This window comes from Numenius arquata, chromosome 9 (genome assembly GCF_964106895.1).
Source record: "Numenius arquata chromosome 9, bNumArq3.hap1.1, whole genome shotgun sequence".
Taxonomy (NCBI): Eukaryota; Metazoa; Chordata; class Aves; order Charadriiformes; family Scolopacidae; genus Numenius; species Numenius arquata.
In genome coordinates this window covers 11,160,152-11,185,253 of record NC_133584.1, presented here as the reverse complement: position 1 = coordinate 11,185,253, position 25,102 = coordinate 11,160,152, and the positions used below count along the sequence as shown (strand labels likewise).

Sequence of the window (25,102 nt, the reverse complement as noted above, 5' to 3'; positions counted from 1 at the left end):
GAAGCACCTCTCCTTACCCCCTCCCAAGGGGCAAGGGTGAGCAGTTCTACTTTTCCAGTTACTGCTGTCGTTTGCTCTGTGTCTTGCGGCTTTTCCAACTGTTTTTTCCACAGTTCAGAGCAGCTAAATCAGCATGGCAATGGACTCTATTCCCTCCACACCTCCCTGCTTCTTCTTCATTGAAAAAAGGAGCTTCGAATCACAAGCGTGTTTTGTGTCCTTAGCTCCTCGCAGTGTCAAGGTCACCCTGAATGGGGTTCCTGTTACAGCTTAGCACTTTCACCTCTTTCAATTTGCCATGCATTACTCAATCTGGAGCCTAATGGATTTGTAACCTGGCTTTGCCTGTATCATCTGAGATGTTCCCAGCAATGTAAGAGGATTTGGGCACAACTTCCTTTCAAGTTAATGGAAAGATCTTGCTTGGAAAGAGCCTGCTTGAGGATCTGAGTGTACTTTGCATTAATGTTTCCATTAATTTTAATGGGAGATGGTTCTAAATTCCTCAGATCAGCTTTGAACGCCTTAAATTTTGTGTCCTTCACCTGCCTCATCTAAAATGGGGCTGATGAGCAGAAGCACCCTTAAATGAGCGGCATTATTGGCCAAGATGTCCTGCAAGCTTTTCTGCCTCTGTTGATCTCTCTGGAAACGTCCTGTTCTCTGGTGACCCCACTAGATCCCTCATCAGGTCACCACAAGGAGGCCAGGAGTCCAGGGTCAGCTCCCAACACGGAGGCTGTCCCTTGCATAGTCTCTGACAAGTCACATCGTCTGTGTTTGCTCCACCGCCGTCTGAAAAGCAGAAAAGAGCAGGAGTCCTCTGGGACTTTTTTATTAGCATTTATAAAGCACTTTGCGATCATCAAACAGGAGGGAATAGAGGAAAGTGAACTTTTATTGTTGCCACTCAAGTCTCAGTTACTGCAAAGAGGAGGTGGTTCAGCTCCGCTGCCTTGGGCGCGATTACCTGCTCCATTTCGTTTGGCTGGTGCTGGCAGGCACTGCAGAGCCCAGCCGGGATTTTAGCCTGAGTAAGTTCTTGTCCGGCCTCTGCTTCTGTGGGGCCGAGCTGCTCTTGGCGCTGGTCTCGTGAGCTGAGCAACTCAGTATCTCCCACTCCCTCTCTCCTTGCTCTCTGCCCTCCTGCTCCTCCATTAACTTTGAGGCTTGAACACAGCAGTGATTAACTGTTACTGAGCTTCTCTCGCTGATTGGATTGCTGCTCACTCCTGCCTCTTTCAGTAGAGTTCTTGCCTCCTTCTGGGCTGCTGGTAGATATTTCTTTCCATATCTGACTGGGCTGAGCAGAGACTGATGTCCCGATTGCTCGTGGCAACTCCCTGGTGAAAGCCAGCCCTGGCAGAGCACTTGTATGTGTTGCATCTTGGGCATAACCTCATTTTGCTCAGAGAGTCCAGGTTGAACAGCCTGATTTAGTGAAAGAGTTGATGCAAACCTTACTCATTTCAACATAATCAGGTTAGCAAGCAGCTACACGTGCAGTTCTCCTGGCAGATAAGAAAGGCCACACTGGCTTGTCCCCACTGGAAGTACCCCTGGGAAGCACTTTGTGGTCAAATAAGACCTAGAGAGGTGGGGAGGCAGCTCTGTTGCAGTAAAACAGGGCACCTGTTGGAGAAGTCATCTTATTAATTAGGTTTTCATGCTTTATTTATGCTCAGTGCTCATCTGCAGTCTCACTGCCAGACAGGCACCGTCTGGTGCGGTGCCGTTTGCCTGGAGACGTGGGGCTGGGGACAAGCGTCCGGGTTACAGGGGAGCAGGCAGGGTCCACCTTACTCAAGGAGATCTGGTGTGACTTGTTTGCAGCTGGGAGCAGGAGAAGCTGGGAGCAGGCTGCCCATGCTTGCGTGCTCGCTCCCAGCCGGGCCAGCCTGGGGTCAGTTCCAGCCCCCAACAATTAGCGAGACAGATTGAATCTAGATTGATCTGTCTAGTTGTGCAGAGCGAGCCAATTCCAGCAAGAAATTCTCCTTTCCCTCTCCCTTCACATTAAAAGGAAGGAGACCTTGTCAGGTTTCTGGATAAATGGGAAGTACAGGGCAAGGTAGAAATAAATGTTGTGCTAATGCGTAGGAAGAATCATTAGGACAGAAAGTCATCATCAATGCGGCCGGGCTGCAGCTGATCTGCATCGCTGTGTTGAAACTCTGCCTCATGGTACGGCTACTGCAAGAGGCAGAACTCAACAAGGGCTCTGCTATTTATTGTGCGTTTGCAGCATGTCGCAGGGGAGTGCAGAGACACAGAATCTGGTTCAGAGCAAGAGTTTTCGGCACCGATAACAGCCTGGACCAGTGCAGCGGTGTTTTGCTGCAGGGAATTCATAGGAATTGCTTCCTGGTGCAGTTATTTGATAGATGCACTCGGGTCACTTGGATCTTTGTGGTCCTTATCCCCACCAGAGGAAACTGAGGTCATGGGAGAGCGAAGGAGAAGGGACATGTCACTTCCATGAACATACAGGAGCAGGAGTGTGGTGCTGAGCTAAGCTGGGGTTTACGGGTCTCTTTGGGGATGAGTTTTTGGGAGGGTGAATGGCACAGTGAGGAGCAGAGATAAGTCCCTGGTAGAAGCCAGTAGATGAAGATCAAACATCTGCTTTATGCTGTGTGTCACACCAGCCATTCCCAGGCTCCACAGCCAAAATATTTATGACACTAAGAGGGACACTTAACTGAACGAGTGCTGGCCTGCCCTCTCTTTCAGCCACATCTTCGTGCTGTGCTGTACAGCAAAGACATAAGAAAATTGGGCAGGGTGTTTTCAAGGAGGGCAGTTAACCCTGAAGGGTGCAGTGCTCTGATTCACAGCCCATGCAGCCAAGGGGGGACCCCTTGCAACCAAGGGCTCTCTCTGCTGCACCCGGAGTGCTCCATGTTCCAAGGACACCATAGAAAGCAGCCTGAGGAGTAAGACCGAGCACAACAGCCAAACCAGTTTGGCTTTACACCACTGCAGAGAGCAACATGCAGACCTGGAGCAAACAAGCTGCCTGGCTGCTCCAGAAAGCAGAGAGAGACAAAGGATGCTTCTCCCGAGATCCGTGGCGGGTGCAGCCATGCCCGAGCTCCCTACAGTGTGAAGGGATGCTCTCTTGGCTGGCGGAGCGGTGTCACTTTGTGCATGTTTGTCCAGGGCTTTCTCCCGCGCGGTGCCAGCACGAGAGCCGCTGCTTGTACTTGACAGCTCAGCTATTGTTGCAAAGTATGATTTAATAGCAAGACTTGATTACAACATGCAAATGTAGCTGCTGGGGGACTATCTCAGAGGTTTGTGGAGATTAGCTGTTAAATTGGCCAGTGCAAAAACATTATTAAGCAGAGAACATAATTACTCATCTTGTGCTTCTGTAGTGTATAGAAGAGACAGATTTGTTTAAAAGCCAGCAAGTCCTATATAGAGAAAAGACTTGTGTAAATGCCACATCATGTACTACTGTATGTTGCAGCATATTTTATTAGAGAAGCAATACTTAATAACAACATTTGGGAACTTGTGGAAGGAATCCATTATATTATTCTGCATCATAAAAGCAAACATAATGCCTAGTCTGTGTGAAGGCTGTGCAGATATTGAAACATCTCCTTTTGGTGGTGGTTGATTGCTTTTATGGAGATTGTATCATATGGATATAAACAAATCCGGCACTTGATGTGAAATCTGGGAGCAGGGTTTTAGACTTCACGCATCTATCTTCTATCCGTGCGCATTCCCTCTGAAATGCATCAAGGTTCCCATTAACACCTTAAATGTGGAAAGTAGGATTAAAGTGAGACTGTCAGCACATACAAAATGAACGTCTAGGCATGCTGTTGCTGTAATGTTTTCCCTTTCAGTCCCAGGGTAGTCTCTGGGGTTGCTAGAATAAAAAGCTCATGTGTGTGAGGGTGCTGGGCATAAGGATCGAGGCATGGGGAGCTTGTTAGTGCTGCAGACCTGGTTTTTGGAGCAGGCTGTGGTTCAGGGGTTTCCTACTGCCCTGTGGCTCCCAGTAGCACAGGCTGGGCTTGCAGGGAGCGGCATGGTGGCAGCTAGAGGACAGAAGTTGGATTTAAAAGTGCATTTGGCTTGTCAAAGCCCCAGACGATTTCAGGAAGATCTTCTTTGACAGAGGAGTCAGGAGGGCTGAATTAGAGGAACAGCTTGTCCGTAACGGAGTGTAGTTCCTGCAGTCACAAGTGCTGGCAGGGGAGCGGGGTGATGCTGGCAGGGCCAACCTGCGGTGGCTGCTGCTCACTCCTGATTCACGTCACTGGACGCTTCCCCTCCAGCATCTCAGGCCCCCCAGCAGATGAGGCTTCACTTGTCTAAGCAAGAGGAAGTATCCTCCCAAGCCTAAGTGGGGGGGATAAAGACTTACAGCATTTTTGATGGGAAACTCCTCTCTGTCCTTTTGTTGCAGCTCAAGAGCATTTGTGCGCCAGTAATTGCTCCTCAGGCTGGTTCCTGTGTGACTCAGAGCTGAATGTAGAGCTGCCGATGGGCTGCTGCTGAGTGAACCTCAGCATCCCAGCACAATATGTCCCAATCACTCTAAATTTGAATTTGCAACCAGTCCTCATTCTTTACGACGTGCCTGTGCGCACACAGGCACACCGCCTTGCTCCTTACCTGCTGTATAATGGTAAATTTGCCACAGTGGGAGCCATCAGCTGTTCCAGGAGGTGAATGGTGGGAAACAACTGCTTGTGACTAGTCTTGGTTTCAGCTCAGAGCCACAAAGCACCTGAACCCTGAGACAGCCGCTCACCAGCATCTCCTGGTATGACTGCGGGGTCGCCGGGAGGAGCTCTGACCACATCCAGCAGCATCATCTCCCTGCTTTCGTTATTCAGTGCCAAAGGGTAATCCTAAAAATACCTGTGAGCGGCTTGCAAGCCACGAGTGTCAGAGGGGGCAGCTCTGCAAAGGTCTCATATCACCGGGGAAGGGAGAATGACGCATCTCATCATCACCGAGCACAAAGGGACGGTACCTGCAGCCGGGCGCTGGGAGTGGGTGGGAGCAGGAGCCGAGTCTTCACTGGGGGAGACCATCTCAGGGTGGATCAGCCCCATCAGCAGCTGAGCAGGAAGGGACACAGGGCAGCGTGGGCTGAAATGCTGAGCTGGGGCACGCTTAGTCCCTGCACAGGTACATCTCAGTTATGACTGTTTTTTTATAATGATCTTTGATAGTTTGTAATGAAGCCGAGCAGTGGGAAAAACCACATAGCAGTATTTCATAATAATTTTGCCCCAATTATACGAGGACTGTGTGTATTCAGGCTGTCCGTTTCTCCCTAAACACCACATGCACACTTTCAAGCTGCATGTCTGATGGTCAGTACCGATAAATGCAATAAACTTCACATGGTAGTGGAGCTACAGCAGGAGTCTGATAGCCAGAGAGGAGGCAGAAGTGATGTATTCCCCTGTTCAGCTCCTTTTTTTCGTGTGTCTAGGGCTTGGTTGTACAACAGATCTGTCTGTTAAATGTCTGTTAACCTGTTCTCAGAGTCTGGAGTGCCGTAAGCCATTTGTGTGATCCTCTTCTGTGGCAGTAGTGGTGCTGCCCGTGGGATATGCCCTTAGCTGCAAACTAAGGTACTACAGGAAGAGTTGCAGTAGCTCTTGCTTCCATGAATGACAGAGTTTTACTGCACTGAGCTGAAGTGCACAGTTTGAGGCAGGACCGGCTCCTAACTGGTCCTAAGAGTTTGCCACTGCTGAAACCCTGGGCTGGAATAAGTCTGTGATAATTAATGGCGGTTAAAGTGCTCCTTCTGCCTGTGAGCTGGTTGGAAATGGAAAAGAAAAACCTGTCACAATTGTGACTGGCTCTAAACTGCTGTCAGGCTCTCCTCCTTCCCTTCCCCTGCCCCAAGTGGAAAATTGTATTGGAAAGCAGCAGTTAGAGCACTTAAATCTTTCCACAGATCATTTCAAGCTCCCTTTCTTCTTCCCAGCCATTCCCAGGCCAGTTCAGGGCGCGGATGGGAGACTGCGTCTCTGGCTGAAACTTGCAGGATGTTAAATAACAATGGGAGAGTGGCTTTCAAAGAGGGTATAATGTGCCTGGATTGCACGTACCATAAGCTGTATTTCCCATGCTTCAGCCCATCCATACATTGCTCCTGAACTGCTTCCTTTCCATATGGGGTCTGTCTTGGTGTGTTATGGAGGACGCTCAGGCTGAAATGGGGTTGGTACCCCTCCTGCTGCTGAGGGACATGCTCCCTCAAGCATTCACAGAAGTTGCTGGTGTTTGTCGTGTGCAGACAGCAGTAAGCAAACACATGAAATGTGGGCAATAACAGAAGCTGTTGTACCCCCTGTGGTAGATTACCAGGTTCATGTAGTCCCTGCCCTTTCCTGAGTACTTGGATTGTCTGTTTTAATGAGTGTGCGTGTGTCCCCTTTCTCTTAACACCTCTTGGTGCAGTCACATTGCTGCTGCAGGCAGTGATTCTGAGTGGGTTTGTCCCCTGCTGAAACTGGTCAGTGAAGGGCACCTGATGGAGCCTGCCTGGATTTAACGGGTTGATCAGTTGGAGGAAGGTCCCCAAAGCTTTTACTCTGATCTTATTGAATAACTGGTAGAGAGACAGGCAGCTATTTTGGTGTCATACTCCAGGAAAGGCATGATACTGCATTTGCCTTCCCTAGGTGACCTCAGTGTTTTGCCACCTGTTTGACTAGAGCATCAGGGACCTACTGGGAAGCAGCAGTCACAACCACTTGCTCTTCTCCCCTCTCACAGTATTCTCAGAGCTTGTGAAGGACAAAGGAGGTCTCTGCTCAGTCTGAGCTTGGAGGTTGCAGTGCATCCCAGACAAATGGGCTGTTTCAGGCTGGCACTCTCAGATTTGCAAATGGTTGACCCAGCATGTAGATCTAGTGGCCAAGCAGAGGTCTAGGACCCAAGTTATTCACATTTGACTGCCGAGTGTGAAGACATGACAAACTGGGTTGCCTGGAAGGAGTAGGGCTAGTTGGGGTCCAACCGCCGAGGTCCTTCTGTGCCACCGTTGTGCTTCCAGCAGCAGGGTCCTTGAAGGTGGTGACTTGCCCTAGTGATTCCCAGTGTGGGCTGGCAGATTTGGGTACTTGGGAGAGAGGGTGGCATTGCCATATAATCCAGGAGGGTGATTTACAAACAAAAGGCAGATCTAATGTTGTGCTTCCTTCTTCTAAATGTACAGAGCTACCCTGTTCATTCAAGGGTTAAGCAGCCTGAGAGATGCAGCACCCAGGGCCAGGTATCTGTCAGGCCTGGGCTGGAGGCTCACCAAAACATGAAGATATATGGTTTTATTTCTGTTTTGTCATTTGGAGATTACTACTCAATGTCTGTAGGACAAGAAAGCTCCAGGGCATCTTAGGATATGCCCTGTGCTCCAAGAGAGGTTGTTGTTTTGGCTTTGCAACACTCATATGCAAAGGCAAGAACTGATGCCTGAAATGCTCCTTTTCCAAGGATTAAAAGGCACTGCCAAGGCTCTGCAAGATGACAGTGTAGCAAATCTTATCATGGTCCAGTGCTGAGATCTGTTGGTTTCAGCAGCAGAAATGTGCTGACAGATCTGTGTGTCTGCTTTTTGGTGATGGTGGATTTTTTCAGAAGGTTGGTCTGTGCTGCTGAACTCTGGATGTAGCTCCCAGTTCAGAGCCTGGAAGGTAACATTGCAAGAGTTCTTCTTCACACACCTGTGTCCATTTTAACCAAACTTTCCTTGATCCAGTAAAACCCTGGCCCAAAGGAGCAGTTTCAGAATACTTCAGTGGATTTAGCTTTGGTTCCTCTGCTCTCAGATGCAGCTGAGGGACCCTTAAAAGTCAGCGGAGGAGCTATCAGGAGTAACCAGGTTAGCTCACTGGCTGTGACAGCCAGGGAGTGAGACGTTTGCTACCTTCACCCAGCAGCATGTGAGGTTTTGCAGACCTCAGTGTGAAGAGAGCTTGTTCTCTCTTTTGTATGATCTCAGCAGAGGGACTGCGATGCGAAACGAAGTCCGTTCTTACTAATCCAGCTCTGAAGAGTTGTCATGTCCATCTCTGGGCTTACAATAGGTCCCGTGCCACCCATCCATAAATGAGGCTAATTTCAGCCTGCTGTGATGTGTGGGCTTGTCAGAACGTGACTATAAATCCAGACCTGACACTTTCTTGTAATGGACAGGGTGGTGAAATTGCATTGCTGCCTTTAACTGTCCTGTCCTTAGACCAAGCCAGGCTCTTCACAACCCCTACACCAGTAAATCAAATAGATTTTGAATCGATGCACATAAAAGTCAAGAGGGAGAAGTTACAGATGGAAAAGACCTATTGTACCGTGAGTCTGTCCCGCAGCAGAGGGGGTAAGACACTCTCGGGAATTTACGGCGTAGCTCCAACCCTTCCCACTGAGGCCAGGCAGGGTGAGAGTCATGCCTGGGGGAGACATGGGCTGGGGGCAAGGGGAGACTCCCTAAATTTCCTTCAGCTTTTCCATCCTGCTCATCTCTTTGCATTTCATCTCCTTGGCTTTATTTTTGGGAAAGAAAACTGTTGTTGATTGTATGTTCAACAAACCCGATATGTTCGTTCTCCTTCTCATTGTTTTTCACTCAGGGCTATGCCTGACTTTTCTTTAGAAGCATGTTTTTCTCACCTAATATTTAGTTTAAGATTGTAGGAGCTGGATATAAAACCTTCTGGGACGTTTTAATCTGCCAAGAGGCTGCCTGAAAACAGAAGTTATCCAGAGTATTTCAGTAGTCCCTATTTAGAAAACATCACCCCCCCCAATCCTGTGTTGTCCATTTCCCTTTCATCTCCTTGCCAACTTTTATTGGTTGTTTTAACCCCGATCTTCTGTCCTTGTCCCCCGTAGCTTGCTTCCCTCCCCCGAGGGTTTCCATGTCTTTAAAAGTCCTGGTTACCAGAAGGTTCATGTGTTGTGCTTCACCATCGTTTCAGACCAAGAATAATACAGCCAGAGCCAGCTGGATCCCTTGCTCAGTATTGATACAACTATTCCCCTTAACCTGCCCACACTCCATGCTACAACTGCAAATCTGAGGTTGAACCAGAGCGGTGATGGACAGCACTGTGAGCCCTGCTCCACGGCCACAGCCATGGCCCTGCCTGGAAAGCACCCCCAGCAGAGCATCCCACGGCTAGGGAGCAGCTGCATTTTGGGTATTGTCTACTGGGGACCTTGCTAGGTTGAGTGTGTTTTCCTGACAGGGATCTTCTCAGAACCAGTGGTCCTGGTGATTACTCTAATTCCTGTGATTTGCAGCCAGTTTCTCCTGAGCAATCCTCCTCTGGCAAGGCCCTTACTAAAGGCTGGACAGTCCGGGTGATTGCTCCTCCTGGAGGTCCCTTCCTGTGAGCCCAAACAACACTTATGAGCATGATTAAGGACTGGAACAGGGACCCAGAGGGGCTGTGAGGTAGTTGACATTGGAGATTGCTAGAACTCAACTGGAAAAGGCCAACTAGATCCAACTTTGAAGTTATCCTGCATTGAGCAGGAGATTGGACCAGAGACCTGCAGCAAAAGATGGCTTTATTTAAGTGAAAGCTGCCTGGCTTTCACTTCGTGAGTATCAGAGGGTACACATTGGGTTGTTGTGCCACCACTGCCTTCGGCTGCCAGATTATTTAGATTACTTTTCATGGTTTTGGTCTTTTAATCTTTTTTTTTTTGCTAGCTTTTATTGTTCATCTCCTCATGAACTTCTGCAGGCTCCTGCTTGTTTGTCCATGCGTCACATACATGGATGCTCTCCCCAGTTGTTGGTCTTCTCAGAGTAAGCTTCCAGTCTGGGATGTTCATCCCTTCCTTATTTCCCCATTGTCCATCAGTTTGTCTCTTGCTTTGAGAGTAATCAACTCTTCAATGCTAGGTAAGCTGGGAAAAATCAAAGCCAAAGACCGTAGGGAGAAACACACGCAGGGTGTGACTGTCTCCTCAGTGGGAATGTCTGGGAGAGCATTAGCTGGTGGGGAATGTGGTACAGGAAGGCTGGTTCTAGCAGTCTGTGACTCCCTACGGCACTATCAGTTCTCTGGGTGATTAACTGTTTGTTTCTCTCTTACTGAAAACTTGTCTCAGATTAAACCACCATAATAGAAAGCTCAGGTTCTGGAGCGATCCCAAGTGTAGGTTAATATTTACAAGCTATCAGCTTCAGGTTTTATCTCCATCCCTTGCTAGCACAGAGATTAAATCCTTTTTAAAATCCCTTTCGAACTTTCTGGTTCATGACATGGCTTTAGTAAGACATTTTCCATATGAAACTGGCAAATGTCTTAACAGAAATGTAAGTTTTTCTCATCCTTTCAGGGACTAGTAAAAAGATGAGGAGCCCCTTATGTACGAGGGGCCATGGCTTTTTAATGGAGCAGAAGTGATGGACAGTATCTCTGCAGGATATTCGTGCTAGGGAATGTCAGAATGTTATTTCTGCCTCAATGGCTTAAGATCATCTGTTTACCTAATGGACTTACATTTGCATTTTGCAGGTGTTGTGTTAATATTAATGTGTTGTCTGAATTGTTAATATTCCTTCACTTCAATGTTACATTAATGAAGGCTGCAGGGGATGGAAAAAAGACCTGACTAATTAATTAAATGGGCAAAAAGCATCTTTAACTTTCCATCGTGCTGCCCTTTGCTTCCACCTAATGGGTCTTGGCATTTCTGGTCAGCAGCCATGTAACACATGCTGCTGTATGGAGCATTCAGTGACGGACTTGCTAATTTTTCTGACCCATAAATCACTTCTGTAAACTTTTAACGACAAGGAAAAGTGCTTTTCATTCCTGCTTCCTCCTTTCAGTGGGAAATGCAGCCTGATAACAGGCAGTGCTGGCCTAATGTGTGGGGCCAGAGACCTTCCCGTCAGGAGAGGGGCTGTCTGCATTTCTTCAGGAATTCTTTCCATTCCCTTCGTAGCCGGACTCTGGATGACATTAATATGATGTGTCTTTTCATAAGCTCTGCTTTTGGAGCCAGTGGCATATCAGGCTGCACATCTCAGGAATGTGGACTGCCAGTCCTGCTTTGGGCACTGGTTATAGGGTATCTCACCTCTCCTCCGCACCATCCCAGACCCAGGCTCTTTTGCCCAGTGGTAATTCCCACGGGCTGGAGAAAACTGTCTCAGGTCCCTACTCTGGCTCTGGGCAGCACCCCTGCTCGGGAGCATCCTAGTGCATTCCCGAAAGTATGGCTTGCCAGCCCAGGAGGTGGTTGTCCCCATGAGACCCATTTGCTGAACACAGCATTGAGTTGTGTGTGTTAGTGGTCACTGCTTATCCCTCCCCTGCCACTCTGCGGAGAGGGAGCAGGGCTCTGGCCATCGTAGCTCCCTCTGAGAGGCGAGATCCTGGTGAACTGGTGGCTCCATGGAAAGACAAACCAGATCTAATACAGATCCATGGGGAGTCAGGCTGGGATTCACAGTCACGCAGCTCCTAGAGGGATTGCAAACCCTTTCCAGTGCTGCCGTCATCTTCCCCATGGAGAAATGCATAGGCAGGGTGAAGGGGTTGTGTTTTAAAGGAGGACTTCTGAACAGCACCGTCACTTTGATGCTGACATCCAGCAGGAGTGGAGAGGTCTGTAAAGCAGCGGCAGCACTGGAGGCTTTTCTAGGAGGAGATAGATGTGGGGCTGTGTGCCCACACTGGACAAACAGCACTCTGCAGGCTTCTTTGGGGCCCGTGGAAAAAGGGGAAGGTCCTTCCTGGAGGGAGATTTTCCCCTGTCTGTGATGCTGAGGGTGAAGTCCTCTGCCCTGGGCTCAAAAATGTGATAGTTCTGGGAAAATTGTGGCAAACGCTGGAGCTGGGACCGAGGGAGCCTGCTGAAGTTGTGCCCGTGTGTCCTGTGTGGCCCAGCGTGTGGGTGCAGGTCTAACCCTTCATCCCTGGCCTGTGGCAGCTGAAGACGCTGTTTTAGCATGGAAGGGCACTTCAGCTTCATGCCAGGAGTCTGAAGGTTGTTGCCAATTTGCATGAAAAGGAGCAGACTGCAGTCATATTAACTTTTAATGAAGAGGCACAGCCCGCAGAGATTGTGTCCTCTGCAACACTCGCTCTTCAGTTCGCTGATGTTTTCTTTGCCACTTGGATCAAGATGGGATCAAGGTGGTGGGACAGGCGGGCGTTGACTTTATCCCTTCCATACAAACGACAGATGAGGTTGTGGAGCTCCGGCCCAGGTGGGGAGCATTTGCTATCCATGTGCCAAGTGCCAAGAGATGCTGAAGGCTCCATATCCACTTGTGCAGTCTTCAGCATCCTGACGTCTGGCCTGACGTCCTGCTGCCAGATTGAGTCAGCTCTTCTATGTAGCGAGACTCCAAAGTGGCATTGATAATTTAAAAGGAACTTAAGCAAATGGTTGAGGTTTTTCTAGCGGTCTAAATCCCATGTGCAAACCCAGTACATTGGGCTTTAAGCAATTAATTGCTAATCATGCCAAATGCCTTCAGTAGCGCAGCTTTAGAGAGAGCTTAAAACAGTTTTCCACCGTACTGCAGTCAATTTAGATAAAGGAAAGAGAGTGGTCTCATGGTATTTCCAGCCTCAAGGTGTGAGAGTGGCCAGTAAGTGACATTTGTATTCTGAAAACCCTCCCATGCATTTGTGTTGTAGGCATCTATTACTGGGAAGGCACCATAGCTAATAAAAAGGGCATTCATTATACCCCAGAAAGGGAGTTCATTAGAGGGAAAAGCCATTCTAGCTTAGTAAGAAATGAATCTAAAACTGCCTCAGAGCTGCTATTCTCATCAAGTTTCAATGTTAACAGTTTTAACCAAGAGCTAATTGAGCAATCTCAGAAAGTGGAGTAATTCCATTATTCAGCTATGCTTTGTTCAAGGCTACCGCTAGCTGCGAAAGGAGCACAAATGACTTTCATCACTCCAGGAACCGCCAGTGTTCTTGCCTTTTACTACTTTTTCTTTCAAAAAAAAGTAGGGCTTTTGGGCTTTTGGCAACTGTCATTGGCAAAGGGAGCTCCACACCAGCATTGCAAGGCTCATATATAACACTGGCGATCCAAATTTTTGGATAACAGAGGATTTGATTTTCATAACTCTTCAAGCAGCAGTGCTGTTGTGGAGTGAGTGGCTGAAGATGCTCCTGTTCGTTGGATAGGCAGAGTGTCACCAGGAAGACAGGGCACCATTCTTGCAGGATTTTGCATGGAAAAGAGCCATTGCAAGCGCCGGTCCAGCTGCTCGCCAAAGAGCATGATTCTGTCATTGGCTGCGCTTTCAGGAGATGCAGGATTAGCTAATGTTGCTTTTAGAAGAGCTTTTATAGAAACCTCTCAAGTTCCTTTGCTTCACGGAAGAGCTGTAATCAAAAATAAACTTACACGATTGAAAGAAAAGAAGAAAAAGTCGTACCGCGTCCGGCATCTTTGGAGAGAATATGTTGGTTGAACTGCAGTGATGTTTCTTTACCGCTTTCCTTCAGCTGATTGTGCTGCTGCTGTTGGACATGCACAGGACTGTTTGCAGCCTTCTGTGGAAGGTGACTTTCTCTTGGTGAATGCAGCAGGATTTAGAGTCATATTCCAAGGATGTGGCTATAGATCTCTTGTTTGTTATGAGGTTGCGCTGCAGCAATAATCCCCTTCAAGCCAGCAGAGAGTGAGGGCTTTCAGTGACGTACTGCCCTTAGCAAGGGGACGTATATCCATCAGTGTCTTTAGAGCCACACACAAACAGACCAGGGCTTCCTTTTCTCAGCACTAGCCTCCCATGGTCTGTTTGTTTCAAACACAAACCAAGTGTGATGCTTTCAAAGCTCTACTGTCCTATCCCTACTTGGACCCAGCATGGAGCTGGACACCTGAGGCAGACATGTAGCTGTGGGGTGAGAAACAAGAGGCCATGACTGCTCGTCAAAGCACAGACTCATGCTGAGCCGGGATAGTAAATCCACCTGGAGAGGGGAAGGAGTTTGAACAGCAAAAGCCTTGTTCCATGTGCAGGAGGGAGCAAGTGCTGTGATAGGGAGACAAGATGGAGAGGAGCAGATGGGATTTTGTCATGGGATAGGGGAAAGAAGTTTGGTAATCTTTGTAGAAATGATTTGGTTGCATTTCGCTCAAGTCTGAGATGCTGGAAAGATGCTGGGATTTACCTGGTGGCAGCTCACCCAACCGGAGGGACGGTTGGAAGGGGGGCTCAGACTGCAGCTCAGGATGGTGCAGCTCTGTCCCTTTGGGAGCAGGTTTCCACAGTGAGCTACATGTGAAGAAAAGACCAACTTCTCCAGTCTGCCAAAAGCAAGAAAAACCCTGCCATGGGAGAGCTACGTGGTGTTTTGGGTTTATCTCTAAGTCTATTCCTCCGCTATGGGAACATTTCCAATGCCTGGGATAACACCCAGTGGTTACATCTTGCAGGAGGGGATGGAGGTGAAGAAGGCGGTGCGGGGGAAGAGCCATGCTCATCTGTTCAACTCCACCTCGCTGCCATTTGCTCTGAAGCCTACGGGTCTGTTACACTGGTGGAACAGCAGATGTTTTAATGTCACATTGCTTTAACCAACCTGCCTGCCTCCTTCCTGCACTTACTGGATTGCAAACAAAGTACTCCTTGTCTCTCCCTTGCAGTGAACCTTGCTTAGCTAATGTCATTTGTCAAGTTAATCAGGGAGAGTGGGCACTTCAATGGCTGCTGCATAGCCTGGCTGCATTGCCATGGAAACAAGCAGCCAAACATGCATTTTACTTGCCCCACTTCACTCTGCAGAGATTTGGCATGAGAAACGAATATTTTATTTGTCATCAACCAACCAACTTGCTGAGGATGTGAGTAGTTTATTCAAGGTTGCTATCAAGAGACTGAGAAGGGTCTAGCCTTTTAGAGAGCAAATAGTAAGGCTGCTACTAAAGCAATTCCAGGGTGTGCAGCTGGAATGTGCAGTTCCTCTTCCCCTGTCCCTTGGATGTTTGGGCTCTGACAGGAGCCGTGCAAGGAGAGTTACAGCCCAGTAGCCTGGGTTTGGGGCTGCCATTAAGGCATCATGAGTCCTCTTCAATTGGATGGTTTCATAGGTGGCTATTTTCCTACAACACCCATCATTTAAGGTGCTTGGAAAAGCACCAAGTCCTGTGTTTAAGACCATCTCAGGAGCCTGAAATCTGCCCATCAGTCAGTGGGATGTAGGAGCTGGCATGCCTCGATCATGTTTGAAACTCAGAGGCGAATGCTTTTGAAAACCGTACACTCCGGCTGACCTCTTGCATAAGGCAGGCTATAGAGTTTCACCCACCAACTCCTGCACCAAGTCCATAACTCATCAGCAAAATCTGGGTATTGAAAGAGCCGGCAGAAGATGCTTACGCGTGTTACAGAGCTCACAAGCCGTCCCGCCCCTCCCTCTCCTCCCTCTTGCATGTGCACACGTTAAATGATGCATTGAACAGGTTTGGAAACGGTCCCTCCTGCTGCCCCGGCGAGCGGGACAGCCGGGATCTGCAGGCACCTACAGGAGGGACAGCCACCTGCTGACCCCCAGCCCTCTACACCGGACAGTGGGGGAAACCTCACACCAGCACAGAAAGGGCAAAAGTTCAGATCAGATTGTTTATGGGATTTTATGGAGCCAGGAGCCAAGGATAGCTCAGCGGATCCAGAGGAAACTGTAGTGATGGCGTTAGAATGCATTTCACATGGGATTCATTCAGCGCACGTTCAGATGGACCAGTCTTTCTGTCTCCATTTTTTTAGCCATGAAATATTTTTCTTTGCGCTCCCATCTGCCAGCCGCACCGAGCCAAACTCCAAGCTGGGCTGTTTTAAGAAAAAGGAAAAAAAAAAAAACCAAAAACAAAACACAAACCTCTTGTCGTTCGACCTGCCGACGAGTTAACGGGGCTTCAGTGTGGCTCCCAGTAACACCAGTGCCAGGTGCTGGTCTGGGCCCCAGCCACTGCCAACCAGCCTCTGCTCTCGTCTGCCTCAGCATCCGTTGCTTTTTTCCAAGCTGCGGCATAGTGCTTGCCGAGTTGGAGCCCTGGGGAGGACGCTAGCTAAAAGTGCCACTGAAAGGCCACATGCCTTTGGTGTGCCCTCCTGTTCCTCAGCACCTGAAGCTGTGATGGCTTCATGGGCTGTCCCAGCCCTAACTCATCCTCTGGAGGCTCCAATATCCCATCCAGAGTCACAGTGTGAGCCCCACATGGGGATAAGGTTTTCCTTTTAGGTGCAGTGACACCGCCACGTTAAGCTGTTCGTTGCAGATCTTGGCTCCCTCCTTGTGTCCTGAGCCACAGACCCCATTCCTCTGTGGAAGAGGTGACCTGCCTTAACTCTGGACGCAGGCGCCAGCTCCTTCACTGTCCTCAGCCTGCTCCTTCTGACCCCAGCAGGCTCTCACATGCTCTGGATTAGCCCAGCTGTGACCTGTCCCTTCTGGAAGCTGCTTTCCTCTCCCTAGGGACTAAATCTTGATGTTTAAAACAAACCTGTCTAGGAGTTAGCACAGAGCAGCCCCACGATGTTCATCCCTTTCATGCTTGCAGGGCTGCTGCAATGCAGGGCGTGTGGGGAGCAGCTCTGTGACCCATGGGTGATCCAGAGCTGGCAAGGACCCTCTGTCTCTGCAGGGTGTTTTGGCATCACCCCGCAGGGCAGTGACCCTGCCTGGGCCACTGTGGTTCGTTAACCTGAGCTGACATGAACCAACCCGTCAGGTCCTGGGGCTTCTCTTCCCCCCTGACACAGGGCAGTGTCCAACCTCGTCTGCGTTTTCTGCTCCTTAGAAGCCCAAACTGAAGCCACATCTCCCAAAGCCTGCCCCTGCCTTTGGGTGAGCGAGGAAAATGAATGGCTTTTTAACTCAATATCTGTGGTCACATCCTGCCCACCCTGCCGTGCGTGCAAAGCTCCTGGGTGCTTCCTGATAAGATTTTCCTGCTCATGTAATCAATCCAACCACGTGCCGGATACCTCCTCCTGATGGGAGCTGCCTTGGATGCTGTCTGCAGGCTGGTGCTCCAGGTGTGGATGTGTTGAAGGGGGAGAGGATGGGGTTTTGCAGAGCAAAGCAGGATGTATGTGCTGTTATTTTTTCTTCGGCTTTAAAACATCCCTGTCAGGAGGGTGCTCAGGACATTCAAGTCAGTGCTACCTACAAATCAGAACAAGGATATCCCCAGGAAAAATTAAAAGCCTCAAGCTCCAAAATAGTAAAACAAAATACAGAACTTAATAATCAAGTGGAAATTGCCTCCAGCCTGGAGTGTTGCTGGAGGTAACAGGTAAAGGCTTCACACTCCAGTGCACAGAGGGAGCAGGAACGGCAGGGGCTGCTTGAGCACTCGCTCACGGTGTTCATCTCTGGGGCACGAGATAAGCACATTGCGTCTGTGACAAGAGGAGATGCTGTTCACAGCTGTTTATTGCTTTATCTTTGAAAATGGGTTTGCCCCACACCCTGTAGAGGCCACATTTTGAGGGAGGCACAGGGACTCCATGGCCAGCTTTTGCCCACAGGTGCATCCCTGTGGCTGGGGCTGGCGCTGGAAATGTCTCCCTTGTTCTTCGCACCACAGCTCCCGGGCAGGAGAGGTGCTGCCTTTTGCAGCCCATGCTCTTTGCTGGGCCTTGCTGCGAGCTGGCTTGGGCAGAAAAGGCTTCCCAGGTATGTGCATGGGCTGGCACAGCCTCCCACGTGTCCTCAGGCCACCATTCCCCACGTGCCATCTGCAAGCACCGCAGCTGGGTGAGAGCTGGTGGGTCCACCTGGCCCCAGGAGATGGGGATGGCCATGCCATAACCCGCTGGGTGCTGCTGCCTGCCTCCCACCCCTGGGCGCTGCTCAGCCAGGGTGCCCATGCCCAGCCTTGGGCCGTGCTGCCCCGCAGCCCCCCAGTGCCGGTGGCCATAGAGGGACCGATGTTGCCATCTGCTGGCTTAGCTGCACAGGAGCAGCAAGAGCTTGGCTCAACCCTCTTGGAAGTCACCCGTCACGAGTGTGTACGGACCCTGCTCCCATGCCGGGCTGTGGGCGCATTGCCCACCTCCCGACCCAGCCCTTGGCCTTCTGGTAGCATCTGCCCATCAGCAGGTGTTTCAGGGGACAGGATGGGTGGCCCGTTCCCACTTCAGCTGGGCTGCTCCCCACACCTTCCCACACTGCCCCCACGCGAGGGTGTCCCTCCTGCCCTCCCTGCAGGGTCTGAAGTATTGGGCTCTGGCACAACACACTCTGGGAGAACCTACAAGGCTCTTATTCAGGGACCTCCTTCCCATTAAAGATGAACATTTCCACTGCTGATTATCACCGTCAGGTGCTTATTCCTCCTCCAGGCTTGTCTTTATTTCCTTTCTCTTTCGAGTTCTTGGCAAGTACTCCCAGGCTGGGAATGCATTGTTGCTGTAGCAAGTACCCTGGGAACACAGCAACCTGCACATCTCACCCAACGATAGCCGGGACCTGCAGGACCACCAGCTCCAGCCCAGGTCCCCCAGCCAGCCCTGCAAAATCTCCTTTGCCTGCAGGAGCGACAGGGCAGAGCCGGCATAATCAGTGACAGCTAGCTCGGGCATTGCTCAGAGGATGAGGTTACTTCTGTAAATCTATTATCTTTTTTGGCAATTAGCACCAGTTAGGAGCCCTGGGAATACATGCAGCAAATAGCAGGAAGCCCAGTTAAGCACATCTCTCTGCTTATCTGAGCCCGGTTAAACAAGTCTCCTGTGGCACAGCCCTACAGCTGGTAGCACAACCCATAAATGCTCCGAAGATGATCCCTAGCACCGGGATTGCTTTTCTGTGCAGCCTATAGCCCCGGAGATTTCCATTCAATTTGTGTACATTCAGAGGTGGAAGCAGGGTGTTCACCCCAGCCTGGGGTACCCCCGGCAGTCTGCAGGTTGCGTGGAGGAGCTCCCAGAGCCCTTGCAGTGCCTGGATGCCGGAGGCAGCCCCGCAGAGAGCTGTGCTGGTGGCTTGTCCTGCTCGAGGACCATGCTGCATCTTGCTGTGGGTGGAAGGCCAGCGCAAAGGCTGGGCTCGGCGGCTGGGCTTGACCACACATGTCGAGCTGGGGATGGGGGGGCGAGCGAGACGCTGTTTTCTCTGGCCCGGGAAGACAGCGATGTGTGTTTGTTTTCCATGATATCTCTCACACAGTGTTTGTTTTGCTTGTCGAGCGTTTCAGGAGATAAAATGACCTAAAGGGAGATTATTTTATCCTAATTTAAGCTGTCAATTTATCACTGACTTCTGCTTGTCTGCGCCAGTAGGACGGCTTGCTCTGAGTCCCCGGGGAAACCTCAGCTAGAAAGTGAGAATTTGGAGGGGGATTTGCTGCAGTCTCACATCTAATCTTTGCTTCTAACAGCAACTACAAGCTGCTCCCCCGTCCCCCCGTGTCGTATTAGTTCCCATCACTATGGACTGGCTTGGCTTCCCAGGGGACTCCTCTCTCTAACCAGGGCCTGGGGTTGTTTTTCTCGTGCTGCAGGCTGGTGGAAGAGTTCATGCTGCTCGCCAACATGGCCGTGGCCCATCAGATCTACCGCTCCTTCCCCGAGCAGGCCCTGCTTCGCCGCCACCCCCCACCCCAAACCAAGCTGCTGAAAGACCTCATGGAGTTTTGCAACCAAGTTGGCCTCGACATTGACTTCAGCAGCGCGGGGACCCTGCATGTGAGTGCCCTGGCCATGGCCATGGGGACAAAGGGTGGGCAGCTGTGTGGTGGTGTGTTTACAGCAGCGTGTGGTTTATTCCCTGTCCCCCTCTGCCCTGGAAGAGCTGACAACTATCCCATGCCAAAACAAAACACCTCCTTGACTCACTCTTGACCCCACCAGCGCTGGGCAAGGGTGGCGCAGCCTGTCCTCATCAGCCATGTTGTGCATGATCTTAGAGTGGAGGAAGGAGGACCTTGGAAGTGACCCCAGTGCTGCCCTGTCTGCAATGGGAAGGATGTTTCAGCACAGGACCACTCACTGGGACACCCACATTTCCTTTCTCTGCCTTCTCTCAGCAGACCCTGGGCAGGGCATTTGCTCTCTACCTCAGGAAAAGTATCTCTGCAAGGTGTTGTTTCTGTCTGGGCTGCTTGAAGGTCTCAGGGAGGGCAGCAGGGTGACTGGGAAGGACTGGAGAGCGGTGCTGGGAAAGGTCAGATGCAGGCAGCATGGGAGGTATCTGACCGATCCTCCACCGAGCGTGTCCTGAGGCTGAACTCCAGCTGAACAGCACAGCGCAGGTTCCAGGATTTTCTTTACTCACCGCAACTGGACTGTGGATAATCCTCTGTTAATCCCATCCCCGCTGCCCTCCCGCACACCCCTCCGTCAGCTGGGACTGCTTTCCCCTCTCGCTGGCTGCACCGAGGCTATGTCAGCAGACGTGGGGCTGCGCATTCAGCTCCTCTCCTGCACTTTGAACCCTCCAGCCCTGCCTCGCCACTAGCGCCGGGCAGTGACCTCCCGTACCCACATCTTCCCAGAGTCCCATTAGTCCCTGCACTGAAGCTCTCAGTGGCTGGATGAGAGCCAGACACAGGTCAGGAAAGGGGCTGTGGGCACTCTCGCACACTGCACTTCTAGGGACAGAGACAGCGGTCCCTGTGCCCCGGCTGCTTCCAGCTGCTGACTCTGGGAGGTGGGTCATCACTCAGGACTCTGTATGCAGTTCTGTCAGGGCTGCTGGGACCAGGGCAAAAACCCTTTTTCATGTGCACTTTCCGGTTTACGAGGAGATTTGCAGGGAAAGGAGGAATTTGGCTCTGACAAGGTGCTGTTTGCCCCAGTAAGGTCTGCCTGGGTCCCCCTACCTCCATAGCTTGCCAACACTGAATGCTCTCTCTCTTTTCTCCTCCAGAAAAGTTTAAATGAAACATTTGGTGCTGACAAATACTCTGAAGCCAGGAAAGAAGTGCTGACCAACATGTTCTCCAGGCCCATGCAGGTGAGAAAAGCACTGTGTTGGTGGACATGTCTGGCTGTAGCTGTCTGCTGTGGCTCCATCTTCAGCCCTCACCCCTTCTGCATTACCGCAGCTAGTTGTTATGTGGAAGGGGAGCGAATGGACACTAAACATGGTGCTGTGAGGCTGCCAGCAGCTTCTACCAGTGCTTCCAGTCCCAGACAGGTGGCAATGGGGGTATCCCATGGGCAACAGAGCTTCACTGGATGGCAGGGTCAGGCTGAGGTTTTCCTTGCCTCACATAGTGTCCTTGTTATTACCAGTTCAGATGTTTCACCTTTGAAGTTGCATGTGGGAAGTCTGCAGACTCACAAGGACCCGGCCTCCTCTGTGAAGAGCTGGTGGTGGGCTCTGTGGTTCATGTCTGTGCCATTTCTTCACATCATAGTATCCCAGCTGGTCCAAAGAAGGAATCAAGAGTCAGGATGATGTAGGAGTGTGGGACTGGCCTTATAACACGATGCCTGGTGCCTGGACACATGCTCTTAGAAGCAGGGAAGCTCTGGAAACCCTTTGGTCTCCCTCCAGATCAAGCGACCTTCTGCGAAGGTCTCTGCAGTGGAGGCTTGTGCTGATCTCGCTGATTGTCATGTTTGGTGTGTCTGCAGCTCGGGATGCTTATTTGGATGCTTATCGCCATCAAGAAAAGTTTTTGTGAAGCATCTGCCTGTCTGCATTTGCAGCTGGGCATAGCACAGCCTCTTCTGAGGGCAGGCCTGCCCCACAAGGAGAAGGGGCATGTTCCTGAAACAGTCTCTCTGTTGTGGCCTGCTTATCGCTGCAGGAATGAATCATCTTCCCAACATCACTCATTTGACTGTCACTCTTCTAATTAGCTTATTTGCTCCATTTACTCATTAGCAGTTGCCTGAAGTCCTGCTGTACTTTAGTGACTTAATGCTTGCTTGCAAGTGGGATTGGGGACTGAAGCCGGTCAGTAGATCACCCCCTCGTGTATGTGTCCAGCTCAGGAGTGCTCTGTAAAGTGCGGGGGGTGTCCTCTGGAGCTGGCTGTGTTGTCCCGGATCCTATGTCCTGCTTTGACTTGTCCTGGTCCGTTCTGTCACATCTTCCCTTTTCTGGTGGGAGGTACTAGCAGGTGAACGCACCGGTGACGTGCATTCCCTGGGGTCCCTCTCTGGTCCTGCTGGCTGTGGTGCAAGCCTGGCTGTGGGCCAGGAGGGATGAGCAAGGAGAAGGCAACTTGATTCTGCCCTGGCACCAAGGAGAAGATGAGTCTTTTGGGACCCACTGACTTGCTGAAATTTTGCCTCTGTGGTCTCCTGAGGCTGTGGTCTGAGAAAGGGTGGGTGTACTTTGAGATACCTCCCAGTGGCTCTTGTTAAGACTTAGGCCTGGAATACATGTCAGATCCATACGCAAAAGAGGTATCAAGGTTTTGGGGATGAAGTCTTCTGCAGAGCAGATACCAGACAGAGAGTTTGGGGAAGAAGAAAGAGGAACTTTTAAAAGAGATATTCTGTGAGACATGATTTTGGCAGGAACTAGAGTCATTTCATCAGCAGCAGACCAAGGTGCCCGTGTGTTCAGGTGTGGTGTGCTGTCCACTCACGCCTGGCAAACCTGCTGTCTGGAACACACCCATAACAGGCAAAAACCCGGTTTACAGCTGAGCCCATTGTCCCTGCAGGGCAGCCTGTGTCTGGATGGCGAGTAGCATTCTCATCTGCTGGCATTCCCATCTGCCAGCATTCCCCGGCAGGATGGTATTGCCCCGTGTGATGGTGTGCTCTCGTTATTGGAAGTATTGCATGAGTGAGAAGAAGCAGAAATCTGTCTTGATCCTGGGATGAGCTTATGCAGTTGACCATTTGCTGAATTATTGTTTAGCTTGGAAATAGATTTTCAGAAGTGCCCAAAGCCCTCAGCCAGGTGAGCAGATGCTCCCCTCCTGTCCTTAGGGCTGCTTTCCAATCTGACCCAGGACATGCTCATGGTGGTGGATCCATGTGACCTCCAGTCCATAAGGAAGCACCACGGCACTGCGGGAGCGAGAGACATTGGTGTTGCTCTCTGTGGTTTCTGGTCCCTGGCCACACTCCTACTGTGGGGTGGACTCACAGCTCCCCAAAATCCTGAACAGTTCAGATTCCCACCATTGTTTGGCTAGTGAATGCAGAGGACGGGTAGTTTAAAGCCCTCTCAGTGCCCCTCTGAAAGGGCAGACAGATACTCAATGGAGTGAGCTTTCCCTGGGAGGTGGATTTTTTGCTGTCTGCTACCAGTATTAGAGCAGATGGGAGAATTGGCCCCATCCTGCCCATGTTCCTGACACCACGGTCTCTCAGGACAGATCTGAGTGTTGGCAGCTGCAGAGCAGCCACACAGGGGCCCGTGCCTGTGTCAAGGACTGGGCCATTGCTCTGACAGATGGCGTGGCGAGACCGTCTGGGCCCAGGGCACGGTGGAGTCACCCGTATCCCTGCATGCACCGCAGCTCCCAGTGATAAACCTGGTGTTTCAGGGACGAGGCTGCAGTTAAATCAGCCAAAACGAGCTGCCCACAGATTTAATCCATGGTCGCACTGAGTCTGTGTCTTCCATCTTTGCTGCACACTGGGGGTCAAGACATCAGCTTCTTGGAGGAGGAGGGAGATGGGAAGCAAGTGGTAATGCATGTGTCTGGGGGAGCGCCTGGATTGCCATGCCAGGAGCCTCGTAACAGATGAAGGAGCAGCGACATATCATTTTTCAGGGGCTCAGTCACTCGGGGATTCAATCTGTCCGTGAGAGCAAAAGCCTCACAGGTTGACTGGGGCTGATTTATTTCCAAGCTCCTTGTGGTTCTCCAGGGATTGCGGCAAACCCTGGGGATTTGAGACCACTTGTGAGTCAAATCTGTTAATGAGAAAACATCTGCTCTATGCCAGGCTGGTGTCACTGGGTATCGCTGTCGTGGTGGCGAGGACGGGTATCAGATACGTGTCAGACTGGAATCCCTGCAGTGTGTAACCTTACCACAGCCCAGAAAAGTATTTTTGCTGTGATACCCAAGCTGATGCCGACCTCGTGAGGGTCATGAGCTGCCAGCAGGATGTCAAAAATGGTGCCGGACCCAGCAGCAGCTGGGTTTGGCCAGCACATCCATCAGGAAGTGCCCCTGGCAACAACAAGCAGCACGGGACCTTCAGCATCTTTCTAAGTTAAAACAAGGCAGGGGTTTGCCCTGCACTGCTGGGCATAGGGAAGGGATGAGCCCTTCCCAGTGGCATTCTTGTAGCAGGGATTTTGACCTGTGCCATCAAATGGGTATGCTCTGCTCTCTGCCTGCCTGGCATTGCAGGGACCTTCCTCCCTTCTGCCTGGGAGCCTGGCAGAGGGGCTGTAAACCCCCTGTAATTGCATGCTGTCGGTCTGCACAAGGGCACTCACCTCCTGCAGCAGCCTCCAGAGCTCAGCCTGTCTCCCAGCCCGACCGTGCAGAGCCTTGTTCGGTGGGAGCCGAGCTAATTGAGTGTAGACTGTACTTCATGGAGTCCATCAGAAACAATTTAATTCTGGGTTGTGGAAATTGGCAGCCGCCACGGCTCCTATCCCAGCTCTTGGGTCTCATAATAAGGCCGGGACCGATGCTGCTTTTTTTAACCTGCTCTATTTACTTGCCCAGATCAGTGCATTGCTGCTCAGCAGGAGCTGGCTGTGTCGCTGGGCTGGAGAGGGGAGGATGCAGCTGCCCAAACCATGGATCCCAGGACGGCTCTGTAATCAGAGCTGGCTACTCCTGTTTTTTTTAAAATCACTTGCTCTTATTTTTAAACGAGTTCATTCAATCGCCACTGTGCCGTGACCCTGCCGCAACCCCCCTGACCCGCGCAGCCTCCCCTCCCCGCCTCCCCAGGCTCAGCCCCATTGTTTTCCCAGCCCCGAGGGCTGGTGTTCCACAGATGTAAAAATAAAAGCTGTAACATGTGGGATAACAGGGGCGGCGCAGCCAGGAGAGGTCCCCACTGAAGAGGCTGCTAGGCAGCACCGTGCTGAAGTGGCCCCACTGTTGGTTTAGCCAGGCTTCCCAGCGGCCGTCATGGGATGGAGCAGTAGGGATCACAGCGGGGCTGTCTTCTTCTCCTCGGTGAATGGAGGAGCCACTCATCCCAGCCCCCAGTGCTCTC

General features: G+C 50.9%; 1 protein-coding gene across 1 annotated transcript in view; it reads left to right on the top strand.

Moving 5' to 3' along the window:
- DIS3L2 (DIS3 like 3'-5' exoribonuclease 2) overlaps window positions 1–25,102 on the top strand; it is a 197,117-nt gene that overhangs the window by 163,182 nt on the left and 8,833 nt on the right. The window contains exons 17-18 of the mRNA XM_074153228.1: window positions 19,501–19,684; window positions 20,868–20,954. Coding sequence (XP_074009329.1) covers window positions 19,501–19,684; window positions 20,868–20,954 — 271 coding nt within the window. The remainder of the gene's footprint in view (window positions 1–19,500; window positions 19,685–20,867; window positions 20,955–25,102) is intronic.